Here is a 16,707-nt window from a genome sequence, read left to right on the forward strand (position 1 = left end):
ACAAGGTACATGGTTCCCTGGTCTATATGTTTCACTACAACCGATACTTGGTCCTATTGCTCTGAATAAATTCGGAGTTTGCTCTCCCACTTTTAAAACGGCGTCCCCAGTTCACAAGTAATTTGGAAATTGCTGAGGCTGTCAGCAATGCCTGTCTTTAATGTTTCCTTTCCTGAAAACGGACTGGTTGTGGGGAACGGGTTGTGAGCAGGAGAGGAGCAAAGATGTCTCACTCTGTAATAATGTGTGTTTTTTAAGCGGTGGCACAGTGGCACAGAGACCCGGGTTTGATCCTGACTGGGGGTGCTGTCTGTGCAGACTTTGAATATTCTCCCTGTGACTGCGTGGGTTTTCTCCGGCTGCTCCGGTTTCCTCCCACACTCCAAAGACATGCATGTTTGATGGTTAATTAGCTTCAGTAAATTGTCACTTGTGTGTCGGATAGTACGGAGTGTATGGAGTGACTCGGTGGGCCAAAGGACCTGTATCCACGCTGTATCTCTAAACTATACTAATAAATGGCTGACAATCCCTCCAATATCTTGTTTAAGAGGGAACTGCAGATGCTGGAGAATCGAAGGTTACACAAAAAAGCTGGAGAAACTCAGCGGGTGCAGCAGCATCTATGGAGCGAAGGAAATAGGCAACGTTTCGGGCCGAAACCCTTGGGTTTTGGCCCGAAACGTTGCCTATTTCCTTCGCTCCATAGATGCTGCTGCACCCGCTGAGTTTCTCCAGCTTTTTTTGTGTAACCCTCCAATATCTTGTTGGACCACTTTGAACCTGTAGGAGTAATGCACAGAAAGAGGCAAGCTAGATAACCCCCGCCCATAGTTGTGGATGGGGGTTGGGGGAAACTCGTTTTATCTCTCTCCTCGACGGAGATGAGACTTATCTCCGTCTGCACTGCGGCCTAAAATGGTGGCGCGGCTTCGGAGCTCCAACCGCGGGAGTCTGCGGTCTTTAACAACGTGGAGCTCGCGGTCCCTTGGTTAGGGGTCCACTTCGGGAGCTCCAAGTCGAGGGAGCTTTGACCGCCCCGACGAGGGAACTTCGATCGCCGGCTGCAGATGGTTCGACTCCCCCGACCGCGGGAGAAAGAAGATAGGACTTTATTGCCTTCCATCACGGCGAGGAATGTGGGGGAGCCGCTGTGGTGGATGTTTATGTCCATTTTTTATGTAGTTGTGTGTCTTGTTGCTTTTTTAGTATGACTGTATGGCAAATCAAATTCCTCGTATGTTGCAAAAATAAATTACGATTATGATAATCAATCACAGTCTAGATTATCTATAACAATTCCTGTCACCCACGACAACCACACACTAGCTCCAATTTCCCAGTTCTCATTGACAATCAGAATGGGGCGGCACGGTGGCGCAGCAGTAGAGTTGCTGCCTTACAGCGGCAGAGATCCTGGGTCGATCCTGGTTACGGATGCTATCTGTACGGAGGTTATACCTTCTCCCCGTGACCGCGTGAGATTCCTCCCACACTCCCAAAGATGTGCAAGTTTATTGGTTAATTGGTTTCTGTAAATTGTCCCAAGTGTGTCGGATAGAACCAGTGCACGGATGATCGATGGTCGGTGTGGACCTGGTGGGCCGAAGGGCATGTTTCCACGCGTTATCTCGTAATTCTAAAGTCATGGAGCACAGAAAGAGGCCCTTCGGCCCAGCGCAGCCATACTATCCAGCAATTGCCCATCTGCACTAATCCAACCTCCCTTCCATTGACTTTGTCTACACCACGCTGCCTCAACAACATAAGCAAGGACCAGTCTCACCCCTCTTTGCCCCTCTCCCATCAGGCACGAGGTAGAGAAGTGTGACAACGCATAGCTACAGATTCAGGAAGAGTTTCTTCCCAGCTGTTATCAGGCAACTGGACCATCCAACCCACAACTAGAGAGCAGCCCTGAACTACTAGCAACCTGATTTAACGACACTCAAACTGCCTTTCATCGGACTTTACCTTGCACTAAAAATTATTCCCTTGGTCGTGTATTTGTCCACTGTGGACGGCTCAATTATAATCATGTAGAGTCTCTCTGCCCATTCAGATGCTCGCCCACTTTAAAGAGCAGGTAGATCGGGTAGTTATAACTCTGGCAAGATGCTTTCTTTGATTAGTGGAGGCCAAAGGGCAGAGAGGTGTTAGAGAAAGCTTGTCATCAAACTGGGAAAAGGTGCAGAGAAGATTTATGAGGACATAGCCGGGACTTGAGGGGCTGAGCTGTAAGGAGGTGTTGGGCAGGCTAGAAGTTTATTCCTCAGAGTGCAGGCAGCTGAGGGGTGATCCTACAGTGTATATAATCATGAGGGTGAATGCTGTCTTTTTCACAGGGAAGGGGAATTAAAAACAGCAAGACACAGGTAGACAAGAGTGCTGGAGAAACTCAGCGGGTGCAGCAGCATCTATGGAGCGAAGGAAATAGGCAACGTTTCGGGCCGAAACCCGAAGGAGTAGGCCATTCGGCCTTTCGAGCCTGCACCGCCATTCAATATGATCATGGCTGATCAAAACGTTCCGAAACGTTGCCTATTTCCTTCGCTCCATAGATGCTGCTGCACCCGCTGAGTTTCTCCAGCACTTTTGTCTACCTTCGATTTTCCAGCATCAGCAGTTCCTTCTTAAACACAAGAGCAAGACACATGTTTAAGGTGAGAGGGACAAGAGTTGCTGCTCTTACAGCGCCAGAGACCCGGGTTCGATCCTGACTATCGGAGCTGGCGGTACGTTCTCCCTGTGATTGCGTGGGCCATTTGGCGCACCGAATCCGCCGAATCCGACCAATGGTCACCCCGGGAACAATTTCCAATTTTTCCCAAAGCCAATTACCCTACAAAGCTGGACGTCTTTGGGAGTGTGGGAGGAAACCGGAGTGCCTGGAGAAAACCCACATGTTGAATCCAGTACTGGATGAATAATTACACTCTATAATCTACGAACCTATCTCCAAAATTGTGTTATTGGTAATTATTTTTTTTCTCCCTCCTTTCTCTACTAGCTTATAGTTTCCTTTTTCTCTTCCCTTATTTTATTTTTTCTCTATAACTCTTATCTTTCCAAAAAATGTATATGAAAAAAAAAACAGAAGCTGTGTTGTGTTAATATGTAACTGGATAAACAAATTGTGTTTTGTTTATGATATGTATATGCTTCGAATAAAAATATTTTTAAAAAAAAGACAACCCACTCGCTCACAGGTAGAACGTGCAAACTCAGGATAGACAGCACCTGTAGTCAGGAGCGAACCCGGGTCTCTGGCGTTTTTGTGGCAGCAACTCTACCGCTGCGCCACGGCGCCGGCCTTCGCGCCTGACGTTCTGTGTGAGGCGACATCCCGCCCTGGTCACCACCGTCACCAAATCCAACGTGGGCGAGCCAACCCAGCATTGACTTATCGTGCGTCTGGAACACGGTTCAAAACCGCACCACGGGAACCGCTTTTACCAGCAGATGATCACATTTTTTTGTAAAAGCTCGTTCCACGATATAAAGATTGATGCTTGGGGAAGGCAGTCACCGCACAGAAGGATAATGGGCACATAAACTCAAATGCCTTCTGGGACATAATCTGTGGCTCATGTATTGAAGGAATGATAAAACATCAGGGTGTAGATGGATCACATTTATTGCGTTCAGAACACATCCATCCATCACCCAGGTTATTTTCACATTAGTAGCGGAGATCGGGAAACCAATCCATTCCTGGTTCACCACACAATGTGCTCCAGAGAAGGGACCCTGGCTCACGTGTGACTCCAACTCCCCGTGAAATAGTCCGGCAAACATTCCCAGACAAGATGCAGAGTGCTGGTGTAACTCAGCAGGTCAGCATGCATCTTTGGAGAATGTGGATAAGTGACGTTTCGGGTCGAGACCCTTCAACAGATTGTAATGGGGGGGGGGGTAGAAAGAAACCTTGAGTTTGACTTGATCGTATTTATGTACGGCATATCTGTTCTGGTTGTACACCAAGCAAAACAAAGGTTTTAATTGTACCTCAGTACACAGGACGATAGTAAACCTAAACCCTCACGTCGACCTGGAATAGCACATGGTCCCCTAATTGAACCTCGGCCAAATAAGGCTGCCTCCACGAGTACAGTGTTCTCTCAGTGAGCGTTAGAAAGGTTTCCTGGTCAACAGACACAAAGCACAGCACCGGAACAGGCCCTTCGGCCCACAATGTTTGTGCTGAATATGATGCCAAGTTAAACTGACCTCATCTGCTTGTACATCATCCATATACCTCTGTTCCCCACACTTATCTAACAGCATCTTATGCACCACTATCATATCTGCCTTCCCCCCAGCCCTGGCAATGCGTTCCAGGCCCCACTACGCCCTGTGTAAAAACTTGCCCCACACATCTCCATTATATTTTCCCCCTTTCATCTTTCACCGGGCAGTCACGGTGGCGCAGCGGTACCTTACAGCGAATGCAGCGCCGGAGACCCGGGTTCGATCCCGACTACGGGTGCTGTCTGTACGGAGTTTGTACGTTCTCCCCGTGACCTGCGTGGGTTTTCTCCGCGATTTTCTGTTTCCTCCCACACTCCAAAGGCGTACAGGTTTGGAGGTTAATTGGCTTGGTAAATGTAAAAATTGTCCCTAGTAAGTGTAGGATAGTGTTAATGTGTGGGGATCGCTGGTCGGCACAGACCCGGTGGGCCGAAGGGCCTGTTTCCATGCTGTATCTCTAAACTAAACTACACCTTATAGCTATGCCCTCTCGCCATGGACATTTCCACCCTGGGAAAAAAGTTCTGACTGGCAGGAGTAGGCCATTCACTGCCATTTAATGTGATCATGGCTGATCATCCCCAATCAGTACCCCGTTCCTGCCTTTTCCCCATATCCCCTGACTCCGCTATTTTTAAAAGCCCTATCTAGCTCTCTCTTGAAAGCATCCAGAGAACCTGCCTCCACCGCCCTCCGAGGCAGAGAATTCCACTGAGGGAAGCTTGACAAAGAAGCATACAATCGGTAAAATTAGTCAGCAGGACAGGGAAACTGGTTGGAGCACTATAGTTGTAGAGGGATGGAAAGGAAGGGTTTTCTTGAAGTTAGAGAAGTCATTTTGCTGAAGACACACACACAAAAAGCTCGAGTAACTCAGCCGGTCAAACAGCTTCTCTGGAGGAAAGGAATAGGGACTTTGCTGACTGGATAGTTCGCAACAAACAAGCTTTTCACTACCTCTGTACACATGACAATAACAAACTATGCTGAACTAAACTGCAATCCTTCCCCTTCACTAATCCACAGAAGGAAAAATCACCAGCTTTCAATGTTGAACTTTCGAAAACGTTTTCTAATTACGGTGAACGCCACTGAGCCAATAGCTGGTTAACCTGTGGGGACGGGTCATTATCTCCAGCCGGAGGTTCGTTATTACGAGTGAGGAATGATAGCTTAGCCTTTCTGATTCCCCAGTGGAGTCTGGTGGGTCTATAGAACGACTGGGACAAATGCCAACAAAATGCGGAAACAAGGAACTGCAGATGCCGGTTTATACAAATTGGTTCAGTTCTCAGGACAAGGGAAATGAACTAATGGACCGGTTGCGGCGTGACCTTGTTTGGCACCTTGAATGCCCACGAACGAAGGAGACTACAAAATGTTGTGAACACTGCCCGCTCCGTCATCGGCTCTGACCTCCCCACCATCGAAGGGATTTACCAGAGTCGCTGCCTCAAAAAGGCAGCCGGCATCATCAGAGACCCACACCACCCTGGCCACATGCTCATTTCAACCCTGCCATCGGGAAGAAGGTACAGGAGCCTGAAAACTGCAGCGTCCAGGTTTAGGAACAGCTTGTGTAGGAGAGAACTGCAGATGCAGGTTTAAAGAGACACAAATGCTGGAGTAACTCAGTGTAACGCAGCCAGCATCTCTGGAGAGAAATAAATAACAGCATTTAGTTCTGATCATACATTTCTTACATGGATAGTGTGTGTGTGTGTGTGTGTGTGTGTGTGTGTGTGTGTGTGTGTGTGTGTGTGTGTGTGTGTGTGTGTGTGTGTGTGTGTGTGTGTGTGTGTGTGTGTGTGTGTGTGTGTGTGTGTGTGTGTGTGTGTGTGTGTGTGTGTGTGTGTGTGTGTGTGTGTGTGTGTGTGTGTGTGTGTGTGTGTGTGTGTGTGTGTGTGTGTGTGTGACTGGGAGAGGCTTGTTTGAGGGAGGCTGTTCAAATCACAGGCCCTCGTTGCAAAGACGAGACCAAAAAAAGGTTTAGTGAAGTCGGTGGAACATACAGTTGTGATCTGACCCCCTGCGGCAACACTGGCAGATGAGGGCCAAGTGCCAGTCTACTATGAAAAGCGAGCTCCCCACCCTAGACGTCCCACCAGTCCCACTGTCCGCATCCATCCATGTATCCATCTTATTAACACACCTTCCCCAGCCAACAATACCCCATTGTGGGCTCCACCCTTCCTGAGATCATCTGTTACTGACCCTGATTTGGTCTGACCTTTTCTCGTCTCCAGTCCCCCCCCCCCCCCCACCCCACTCCCTCCACCTCTACATTTCCCTCTGAAGAAGAGTCTCGACCCGAAACGCCACCTATTCCTTTTCTCCAGAGACGCTGCCTGACCCGCTGAGTTACTCCGGCACTTTGGTGTAAATCAGCATCTGCAGTTCCTTCCCACACGTGACGAGAGAGCTGTTCGGGAGCCGGGTCGGTTTCGGTTCCTCTGTTTCCACCAAAACTGCTCTGCAAAACGATTCAGGAAGGACGTTACTCTGAGCAAAGTGGGAAGTGAGAGGAGCGGTGCTTATGTTTGGTCTTAGAGGGTGGGAAGATCACCTTCCTGATGCATAGAGGAATCAGACTGTAGTGTGCCCAACCTCAAGGCCTGTAGATAAGTTCATAACAAGTTCATATGTCACAGGAGCAGAGTTAGGCCATTCGGCCCATCGAGCCTATCAATCATGGCTGACCCATCTTTCCCTCTCAACCTCACTCTCCCGCCCTGTCCCCACAATCTTTATCACCTTTACTAATCAAGAATATGTCCATCTCTGCTTCAAAAATACCCAATGACGGTTGCCACACCCGTCTGTGCCAATGAATTACAATGATTCACCACCCTCTGGCTAAAGAAATTCTTCTTCACCTACATTCTAAAGGTACATCCTCTTATCCTGAGGCTCTGCCCTCGGATCCCGGACTCTCCCACTAGTGGCAACATTCTTTCCACGTCCACTCTATCTAGGCCTTTCACACTTCGATAATTCTCAATGAGAAACATGTGGCGCGTGAGTCATTATTCCCCTTCATGGTAAGGCCAGTATCTATTGCCAACACTGAGTGCCTCGCAACTAGCATTTCAGCAGACAATAACGTGTCCACTGCCAAGGTGTACAGTGTCAAAGTGTCAAAGAGTGCAGAGCTGGTTGCCATGATACAGGGAGGAGATGCAGGATTGGGAAAGGGTTTACCAGAATGCGAAGGAAAGAACTGCCGGCTTAAATCGAGAAATGGACACAAAATGCTGGTGTAACTCAGCGGGACAGGCGGCATCCAGAAAACGAATGGGTGACGTTTCGGGTGGAGACCCTTCTTCAGACTCAATGCCCCTGGATACGGGGATACTGTTTATAAGGAGAGGTTGGGCATATTTGGGTTGTTTTCTCTGGAACGTCAGAGACTGAGGGTAGATTTGACGAAAGTATATAAAATGATGAACCTTCGGTAAGGTAGACAATCGGAACTTTTGCCCCAGGGTGGAAAGGTCAAAGATCAGAGGACATGACTTTAAGATGAGAGGGGGAAAGGTTAAAGGAGATGATTAGGGCAAGTATTTCTTTGAATGTATAGAGAGTGGGTGGTGTTTATGGAGCACACTGCAGATACGACAGTGGCATTTAAGAGGCTTGTAGAGTGAAGAAGGGTCCCGACCCGAAATACCACCTATTCCCTTTCTCCAGAGATACTGTCTGACCCGTGGAGTTACTCCAGCGTTCTGAGTCGATCTTCGATTGTAACCAGCATCTGCAGCTCCTTCCTGCTCTTTTAAATCGGCACGTGGATATGGAGGGATATGGATTACGTGCAGATGAGTTCAACTTGGCCTCATGCTTGACACGGCCATTGTGGGCTGACTGCTGGGCCTGTTCCTGTGCTGTCGTGTTGCTCGATTGTCCTGGGTCCAGGCTGGGAAAGGTTGGCAAATTTCTTGAGGGAGCCAGATATGACTTTGCAACAATGGGATTATTTTGTGGCCGCCACTGCTGATGCAAGCCTTCATTTTTCAGATTTGTCTAATTACTAGAATTAAATTCCCCCCCCCCCCCCCCCCGCTGCCGGGGAGCGATGCGAACGCCTCTCTCCGTCGCTCTGGATTGCAGCCCAGTGAGCCGGACACAAAAGCACCATCGGCCAGAGGTGTCAGACGATGCCGCGAATGTACAGCCTGGCACTCACGAGAGGCTCCACAGTGCCCGCACACGTCACCAACTGTACACAGTGCCCACAACAAAACAACTGTACATGTTACACTTTGGAGATACAGCGTGGAAACAGGCCCTTCGGCCCACCGCGTCCGCCCCGACCAGCGATCCCCACGTACACCAGCACTATCCTACACACGCTAGGGACAATTTGTAATTTTTACCGAAGGCATTTAAACGGCAAACCAGTACGTCTTTGGAGTGTGGGAGGAAACCGGAGCACCTGGAGAAAACCAACCAAATGGTCACGGCGAGAACGTGCAAACTCCGTACAGACAGCACCCTTAGATAGGATCAAACTTGGGTCCCTGGCACTGTAAGGCAGCAACTCTACCGCTGTGCCACCGTGCCCGACGGCTCTAAGCAATGGCTTTGAGTTCTCAGCGTAAAATTTGCCACAGTGGCGCAGCAGCAGAGCTTCTGCCTCACAGCGCCAGAGACCCGGGTTCGATCCTGGCCACGGATGCTCTGTGTGGATCTCTCTGTGATCACGTGGGTTTCCTCCTGGTGCTCCAGTTTCCTCCCACATCCCAAAGACGTGCGGGTTTGTAGGTAATTTGACCACTGTCAAGTTCCACTCTGTGTGTTGGGGGGGAGAGTGGTTGCACAAGTGAGGTAACTTCAACCTCGTGTGATCCGGTGATGGTTCGGCATGGACTCGATGGGCCGAATGGCCTGTTTTACATGACAAACTCCACACATTAGATTTTAGGCTTTATGCCCATGTCCCACTTAGGAAACCTGAACGGAAACCTCTGGAGACTTTGCGCCCCACCCAAGGTTTCCGTGCGGTTTCTGGAGGTTTTTGTCAGTCTCCCTTCCTGCTTCCACTACCTGCAACCTCTGGCAACCACCTGCAACCTCCGGGAACCGCACGAAAACCTTGGGTGGGGCGCAAAGTCTCCAGAGGTTTCCATTCAGGTTTCCTAAGTGGGACAGGGGCATTAGAGATACAACTCAGAGACAGGACCTTCGGCCCACCGAGTCCGCGCCAACCAGCGAGGGCTCTGCACACTATCGTTATCCTATACACACAGTGGCGACAATTTACAACGTTACCGAAGCCAATTAACCTACAAACCCGTACGTCCTTGGAGTGTAGGAGGAAACCGGAGCACACGATCACGGGGAGAAGGTACAAACTCCGTACAGACAACATCTGTAGTCAGGATCAAACCCGAGTCCCTGACGCTGTGAGGCAGCTACTCTACCGCTGCTCCACCGTGCTGCCCCTCACTCCACGGACGCTGAGCATTGCTAAACGTTTCTGATTTAGTCTCACTTTAGCGGCATCTGCGTGTCTGCGTCCCCAGCGATCTTACCTGTCTGGAAGTAGGGGTTGGCTGTGTAGGGGAATGCGAAGGGCAGTGGCTGTGGGAGTGGTCCGGGCACGGGCGGGAGGTACTTGGCTTTGCCCTCGTTGATGGGGGGTCCCAGGAGGTGGCTGGGGGAGTCGACCCCCACGGGGCCGCATGGCGTGTTGTGAACGACGCCAGCCTCGCGCAGCTCCCTGATGATGGCCTCGCCGGGCCTGGGGTCCCTGCACTCCTTCAGTTCGTGCCCGTGCCCGTGCCCGGCGGCCTCGGTCTTCAGGTTGTCCGGCTTGCCCTCGCTTCCCTCCAGGTCACTCTCCGAGTCCTTCATCTCCTCGTCCGCGCCCTCCATGGCCGGTTCCCTCAGTCGCCCCTCGCCCCGCTCCTTGTGCTCTGCGGCGCACGGCGCCTCCGGCCGGTGGTGGCCCCCCCTGCGGCCCCCCTTGCCCCGGCACGGCTCCTTGACCAGACCCCCGGTGGGCACGGACCCGTGGCTCAGGCTCAGCAGGGGCGCTGTGCTGTGACGCAACACCAGCATGGCGTTCCTCCTGGACAGCTCCTCTCGCAGAGGGTGGCCCTCTGGGATGTCGTGCAGGCTCCGCAGCGCAGGGTGGTCCGGCGGCAGGCCCTGGTGCAGCGACAGCGGGTCCACTGCCAGCATGCGCTGACGGTGCATGCTCTCAAACTCCTTCTGCCGCAGCAACTCGGCTGACATCTCCAACCTGCACCGACAGGGGGGGGGGGGGGGGGGGGGGGAGGGGGAGAGGGGAGAGGGGGAGAGGGGGGGAGGGGGAGAGGGGGAGAGGGTGGGGGAGAGAGAGGGAGGAGAGAGGGAGAGGGAGAGAGAGGGAGAGGGGAGAGAGGGAGAGAGAGAGGGAGAGGAGAGAGAGGGGGGGGGGGGGGAGGGAGGGGGGAGAGAGGGGGAGAGGGAGGGGGGGAGAGAGAGGAGAGAGAGAGGGAGGGAGGGAGGAGGGAAGGCAAAGGGAGGGAGAGAGAGAGGGAGGAGAGAGAGGGATAAAGAGGGAGAGGGAGAGGGGAGAGAGAGAGAGAGGGGAGAGGGAGAGAGAGAGAGAGAGAGAGGGAGGGAGAGAGAGGGGGGAGAGGGAGAGGGGGAGAGGGGGATAGAGGGGAGAGGGGGGTGAGAGAGAGGGAGAAAGGGGGGAGAGAGGGGGAGAGAGGGGGGGAGAGGAGAGGGAGAGGGGGGGAGTGTGGGAGAGATAGAGGAGGGGGAGAGGGGGGGAGGGGGGAGAGAGCGAGGGGGAGAGGGCAGAGAGAGGGAGGGAGGAGAGAGGAGAGTGGAGATAGGGAGAGTTGGGGGCTATGCGTGGAGTGAGTGTGAATATTTATCGAGTGAGGGAGGGGAGAAAAAAGATGGAATATTTAAAAAAATAATCAAATTGATTCCACAGAGAGAGAGGGAGAGGGGGAGAGGGGGAGGGGGAGGGGGGAGGGAGGGGGGGAGAGGATGGAGGAGGGAGAGGGGGTGAGTGCGAGAGGGAGAGGATAACAAGAAAGGGGGAGTGGAGAGAGGGGGAAGAGAGGGAGAGAGAGAGAGATTGTCACTTTCATGTACCACTGGCGCTCACACAAATGTCTATCTTGGTAAAAATGTCGCAGTAATGCAATTGGAAAAGTTGATACCAGTGTTGTTCTTTTGCAGCAGCCAATCGGATCACTGGGACATTTCTGTTGTGAAAAAATATGATTCCATTAATGGAAAGTTGTGGTGTGTGTTTTGGACAGTGCACTGTCCTCAGCCCAGACAACATTGCTCAGATATCGTCAGACAATATAGTCACACAGAGATACAGCACGGAAACAGGCCCTTCGGCCCACCGAGTCCGTGCCGACCATCGATCACCTAATCCCACGTTAATCCCATTCCTTTTATTCCCCTCCTCCACGCCATTCTGCAAATTGTAAATTGTCCCTAGTGTGTAGGATGGAAGTCATGTACTGGTGATTGTTGCTGGCGTGGACTTGGTGGGCTGAAGGGCCTGTTTCTACGCTGCATCTCTAAGCTAAACTAAACTGAGCTAAACGAGATGTAACTGGACTGAACTAGACTAGACGTAACTGGACTGAACTAACGGAACTAGACTGAATGAATAGACTGAGGCGACCACCCGCCCCGCGACAGCAACAGTGACCTCGGTGTGACCTGGGCACAGCAAGATCCAACGAGAGAGGACCCTAGTGATGAGGGGGGCAGGGGTACGCGGGCAGAAGGAGCCGCATTGTCTACCCTGCGCGGGACATACGACACACTGCGTGGGGAGTGGACTGACACCCTTGTGCATGTTCACGAGGTCTGATGAAGGGTCTCGACCCGAAGCATTACACATCCTTTTTCTGCAGAGATGCTGCCTGACCCACAGAGTTACTCCAGTACTTTGTGTCTATCTTTAATATAAACCAGCATCTGCAGTTCCTTGTTCGTACATACTATCTCTCTTTCTCTCTCAGCCTGCCCCCTCTATCTCTCCATCCTTCTCTCTCTGTCCCTTTATCTCTCTCTCTCTGTCCCTGTATCTCTCTATCTCTCACTGTCCCCCTCTCTGTCTTCCTATCTCTCTGTATCTGTATCTCTCTTGCTGTCTCTCTCTCTCTCCCTCTCTCTCTCTCTCTCTCTCTCTCTCTGTCCCTCTCTCTCTGTTCCTCTCTCTTTCTCTCTGTCCCCCTTTCTCTCTGTCCCTCTCTCTCTCTCACCCTGCCTCTCTCTCTTACTCTCTTTCCCTCACCGCCTCTTTCTCAGTTCCTCCCTCCCTCTCTCCCCCTCTCTGTCTGTGTCGGGGGGGGGGGGGGGGGGGGGTATCAGGCCGTGCGGTGCAGTGGTGATGAAGGAGGCAGGTGCCACCACCTCGTGTTGGGAACAGCTCGTGTGTTGTGAGTCAGGGCGGTTTAATTGCCAAAGGTGGTGACATGTGCGGTGAGGTCCCTCTCCGGACGGAGAGTGCCGGCGGGTTCTGCCCGTGCCGGCTGCCTGCCCCTTTCCCAGGGTTAAATCCGTGCCCGAGTGGCACTAGAGAGGGACTACGCTCCGTCCACGGGCGCCCTAGGGGATTCCCGGGACCGCTGCGAGTGGAATACATTCTAAATAAGGACGGTGATATAGTTGTATAATAGTATATTTAGTATTGAAGAATATTTGTATTACGGTGGTCGGTTTTGTTTCGATTTATTTCGTACTGTAGATATTATTGTAAATAATTGAATACATGATTTTTGGTAAAAAAAACATCCCACAACATACAAAGCGAGGCTTGCCGTGGCGGTGCGGTGCGGTGCGGTGCGGTGTTGGTGCCACCGCTGGGCTTACCTGGCCAGGTTCTGTTTCCGCAGCATCTCCTGTTGCCGTGCGAACATCTCGGCCTGGGCCGGCTGCAGGAAGCTGTACCCTGTGATGGTGGTGAGCAGAGAGCAGAGTCAGCGCGAGTGCCCGTCTAGGGCCCGGCGTTCCCCGCCTGCCTAACGCCCACCGTACCTCAGCTCAATCTTTCCTGCCCACGGTGGTGCAGCGGCCTCACAGCGCCAGACACTCGGGTTTAATCCTCACTGTGAGTGCTGTCTGTGTGGAGTTTGTATGCTCTCCCCGTGACCGAGTGAGTTTTCCCCGGGATGCTCCAGTTTCAATAGACAATAGGTGCAGGAGTAGGCTATTCAGCCCTTCAAGCCAGCACTGCCATTCAATGTGATCATGGCTGATCATCCCCAATCAGTAACCTTCTCCCCATATCACCTGACTCCGCTATTTTTAAGAGCCCTATCTAGCTCTCTCTTGAAAGCATTCAGAGAACCCGCCTCCACCGCCCTCTGAGGCAGAGAATTCTACAGACTCACCACTCTCTGTGAGAAAAAGTGTTTCCTCATCTCCGTTCTAAATGGCTTACTCCTTACTCCTGGTTCAGGACTCCCCCCACATCGGGAACATGTTTCCTCCCACACGTGCAGGTTTGTAGGTTAATCGGCTTCGGTAAAATTGTAAATTGTCCCGAGTGTGTAATGTAGCGTTGGTGTACGGGGTGATCACTGGTCGGTGCAGTCTCAGTAAGCCGAAGGGCCTGTTTCCGTGCTGTATCTCTAAAGTCTAAAGGTAGACCTCTCCCACAGCACTGTGCTCAGTGGGGAGCGAGGTTTGATGTTCAACCCCAGTCACCATTCCCAGCTCCATGGACAAGCGATAGACACAAAATGCTGGAGCAACTCAGCGGGCCAGGCAGCGCACGCCTCGGGACAATGGAATTAAATGTAACATCTACAAGTTTGCGGATGACACAAAGCTGGGTGGCAGTGTGAGCTGCGAGGAGGATGCTATGAGGCTGCAGGGTGACTTGGATAGATTGGGTGAGTGGGCAGATGCATGGCAGATGCAATATAATGTGGATAAATGTGAGGTTATTCACTTTGGTGGCAAGAAAAGGAAGGCAGATTATTATCTGAATGGTGTCAGATTAGGAAAAGGGGAGGTGTAATGAGACCTGGGTGTCCTTGTACATCAGTCACTGAAAGTAAGCATGCGGATACAGCAGACAGTGAAGAAAGCTAATGGATATTGGCCTTCATTGCGAGAGGATTTGAGTTCAGGAGCAAGGAGGTCCTATTGCAGTCGTGGTGAGACCGCACCTGGAGTATTGTGTGCAATTTTGGTCTAATTCGAGGAAGGACATTATTACTATTGAGGGAGTGCAACATAGGTTCACAAGGTTAATTCCCGGAATGGCGGGAATGATATATGATGAAAGAATGGGTCGACTGGGCTTGTATTCACTGAAATCTAGCAGGATGAGAGGGTGTCTTATAGAAACATATAAGAGACTTAAAGGATTGGACAAGCTAGATGCAGGAAAAATGTTTCAGAATTCATTGGATGTTTTTGAGAGTTAGATATAGCTCTTGGAATGGAGGGCTAATGGAATCAAGATATATGGGGAAAAAGCAGGAGCGGGATACTGATTTTAGATGATCAGCCATGATCATATTGAATGGCGGTGCTGGCTCGAAGGGCCGATTGGCCTACACCAGCACCTATTTTCTATATAGACCGTCTCTGCATGCTCGGTCTGGTTCAGGTGGAGTTCTACAGCTTGCTTGAGCAGAGCCAGGATTTTGTTCAATCCTACCTCTCAAAGGGCAGCCACAAGAGGCGGCACATCTTTCGAATGTGGGAGGAAGCACCTGGAGAAAACCCACGTGGTCACAGGGAGAACGTGCAAACTCCACACAGGCAGCATCTGAGGTCAGGATCGAACTATCTTTAATTGAACGTTACTGGACTTTATCTTGCACTAAACGAGGGTCTCCAATGAGGAAGATAGTAGCTCAAGAACACTCTCTAGTTGTTGGTAGGATGGTTCAGTTGCCTGATAATGGCTGGGATGAAACTGTCCCTGGATCTACCCCTGTGAAGCTACCCCACAGGGCAAGCTTTGGGTCACCTGTCCTAACGAAGGGCCTCGACCCCAAACGTCACCCATTCCTTTTCCCCAGAGATGCTGCCTGGCCCGCTGAGTACTCTTGAGTTATTCCAGCATCTTGTGTCTGTCACCTGCCCTCAGGCAGCTCTTGCCAGGTTGAAGGCTGCCAACACGAGCAAGTTGTCGCGAGCACTCACCTGGGGTCTGGCACAGAGTGGAGTGCACTCCGAGGAAAGGGGGCCGCAGGTGGGGGCCGAGGGCAATGTGCGGGGCGTTCTGAGGTGACAGTAGAGGGTTTGCGTGCGTCATATCCCTGTTGAGAGAAAGAAGAGAGGAGTTAAGTAAGTAAGTAAGTAAGTTTATTGGCCAAGTATTCACATACAAGGAATTTGCCTTGGTGCTCTGCCCACAAGTAACAACATGTTCCCATCTCAGCAAATAAGGTGGTCGTTGCTTCAACCTCCTGGGTCGCTCACTCTCTTGCATGCTTTAATACAGCTTCAAATTGTCCCGTCAGTTAGCGTTAAGGGCCAGTCCCACTTTCACGGCCTAATTCACAACCTTTTTTACTCGTGGACATTTTTCATCAGGCTAGAAAAAACGCCCCGACCTACTTGATGCCACGAGTACCTACGACTAGCATCACGGCCTGCTACGACCATGCTGCGAGTATGAGTCAAGGGCAAACTCGGCAGAGGTCATGAATTAAGTCGTGAAAGTGGGACAGGCCCTTTAGAAAAAGTGCCCTGGTCAGCAGACTCTCGAAGGAACACACAGCGTGTAGGAAGGAACTGCAGATGCTGGTTTAAATCAAAGATAGACACAAAATGTTGGAGTAACTCAGCACTCTGCCTGTTCCGCTGAGTTACTCCAGCATTTTGTGTCTATGAAGGAACATAGTACAGTACAGCACAGGAACAAGCCCTTCGGCCCACAGTGTCCATGTTGAACATGCTGCCAAGTAAAACCAATCTCCTCTGCCTGCATGTGGCCCATGTCGCTCCATTCCCGGCCTATCCTAGCTAAAAGCCTCGTCAACGGCACTATAGTAGCTGGCTCCACCAGCATCCCCGGCAGCTCGTTCCAGGCGCTCACTACTCTCTGTGAAAAAAAAACGACATGTACAATTTCTTTCGACTTTGCCCCTCTCACCTTCAAGCTGTGCCCTCCAGTCTTTTACATTTTGACCCTGGGAGAAGGGTTCTTGGTAAGTTTCTCGTAATTTTATATATGGCAGTTGATCAGATCTCCGACATGCCAGATAAAACAGTCCAACCTCTCCACATTGCAAATCCAGGCAGCATTCTGGTAAAGATAGACACAAAGTGCTGGAGTAAATCAGCATCTCTGGAGAAAAAGAAAGGGTGACATTTCGTATTGGGATCATTCTTCATGTTTTTCGGTCCAGAATTTTTCACCGGAGATGCAGCTATCTGACCAGCTGTGTTACTCCAGCACGTTACGTCTATCTTTGGTATAAACAAGCACCTGCAGTTCTTTGTTTCAGCATTGGGGTA

At 51.2% G+C, this 16,707-nt stretch overlaps 1 protein-coding gene across 2 annotated transcripts in view; it reads right to left on the reverse strand.

Moving 5' to 3' along the window:
* The window catches only part of samd11 (sterile alpha motif domain containing 11), a 250,660-nt gene that overhangs the window by 17,809 nt on the left and 216,144 nt on the right, over window positions 1-16,707 (reverse strand). Inside the window, exons 9-12 of one of the 2 annotated variants that reach the window (XM_055659598.1) lie at window positions 15,388-15,503; window positions 13,096-13,174; window positions 11,418-11,462; window positions 9,786-10,498 (exon numbers count right to left, since the gene is read on the reverse strand). In XM_055659598.1, the coding sequence (XP_055515573.1) occupies window positions 9,786-10,498; window positions 11,418-11,462; window positions 13,096-13,174; window positions 15,388-15,503 (953 nt within the window). The remainder of the gene's footprint in view (window positions 1-9,785; window positions 10,499-11,417; window positions 11,463-13,095; window positions 13,175-15,387; window positions 15,504-16,707) is intronic. The other variant, XM_055659599.1, reaches the window with a different exon arrangement.

The sequence above is a fragment of the Leucoraja erinacea genome, chromosome 30, assembly GCF_028641065.1.
Source record: "Leucoraja erinacea ecotype New England chromosome 30, Leri_hhj_1, whole genome shotgun sequence".
Taxonomy (NCBI): domain Eukaryota; kingdom Metazoa; phylum Chordata; class Chondrichthyes; order Rajiformes; family Rajidae; genus Leucoraja; species Leucoraja erinaceus.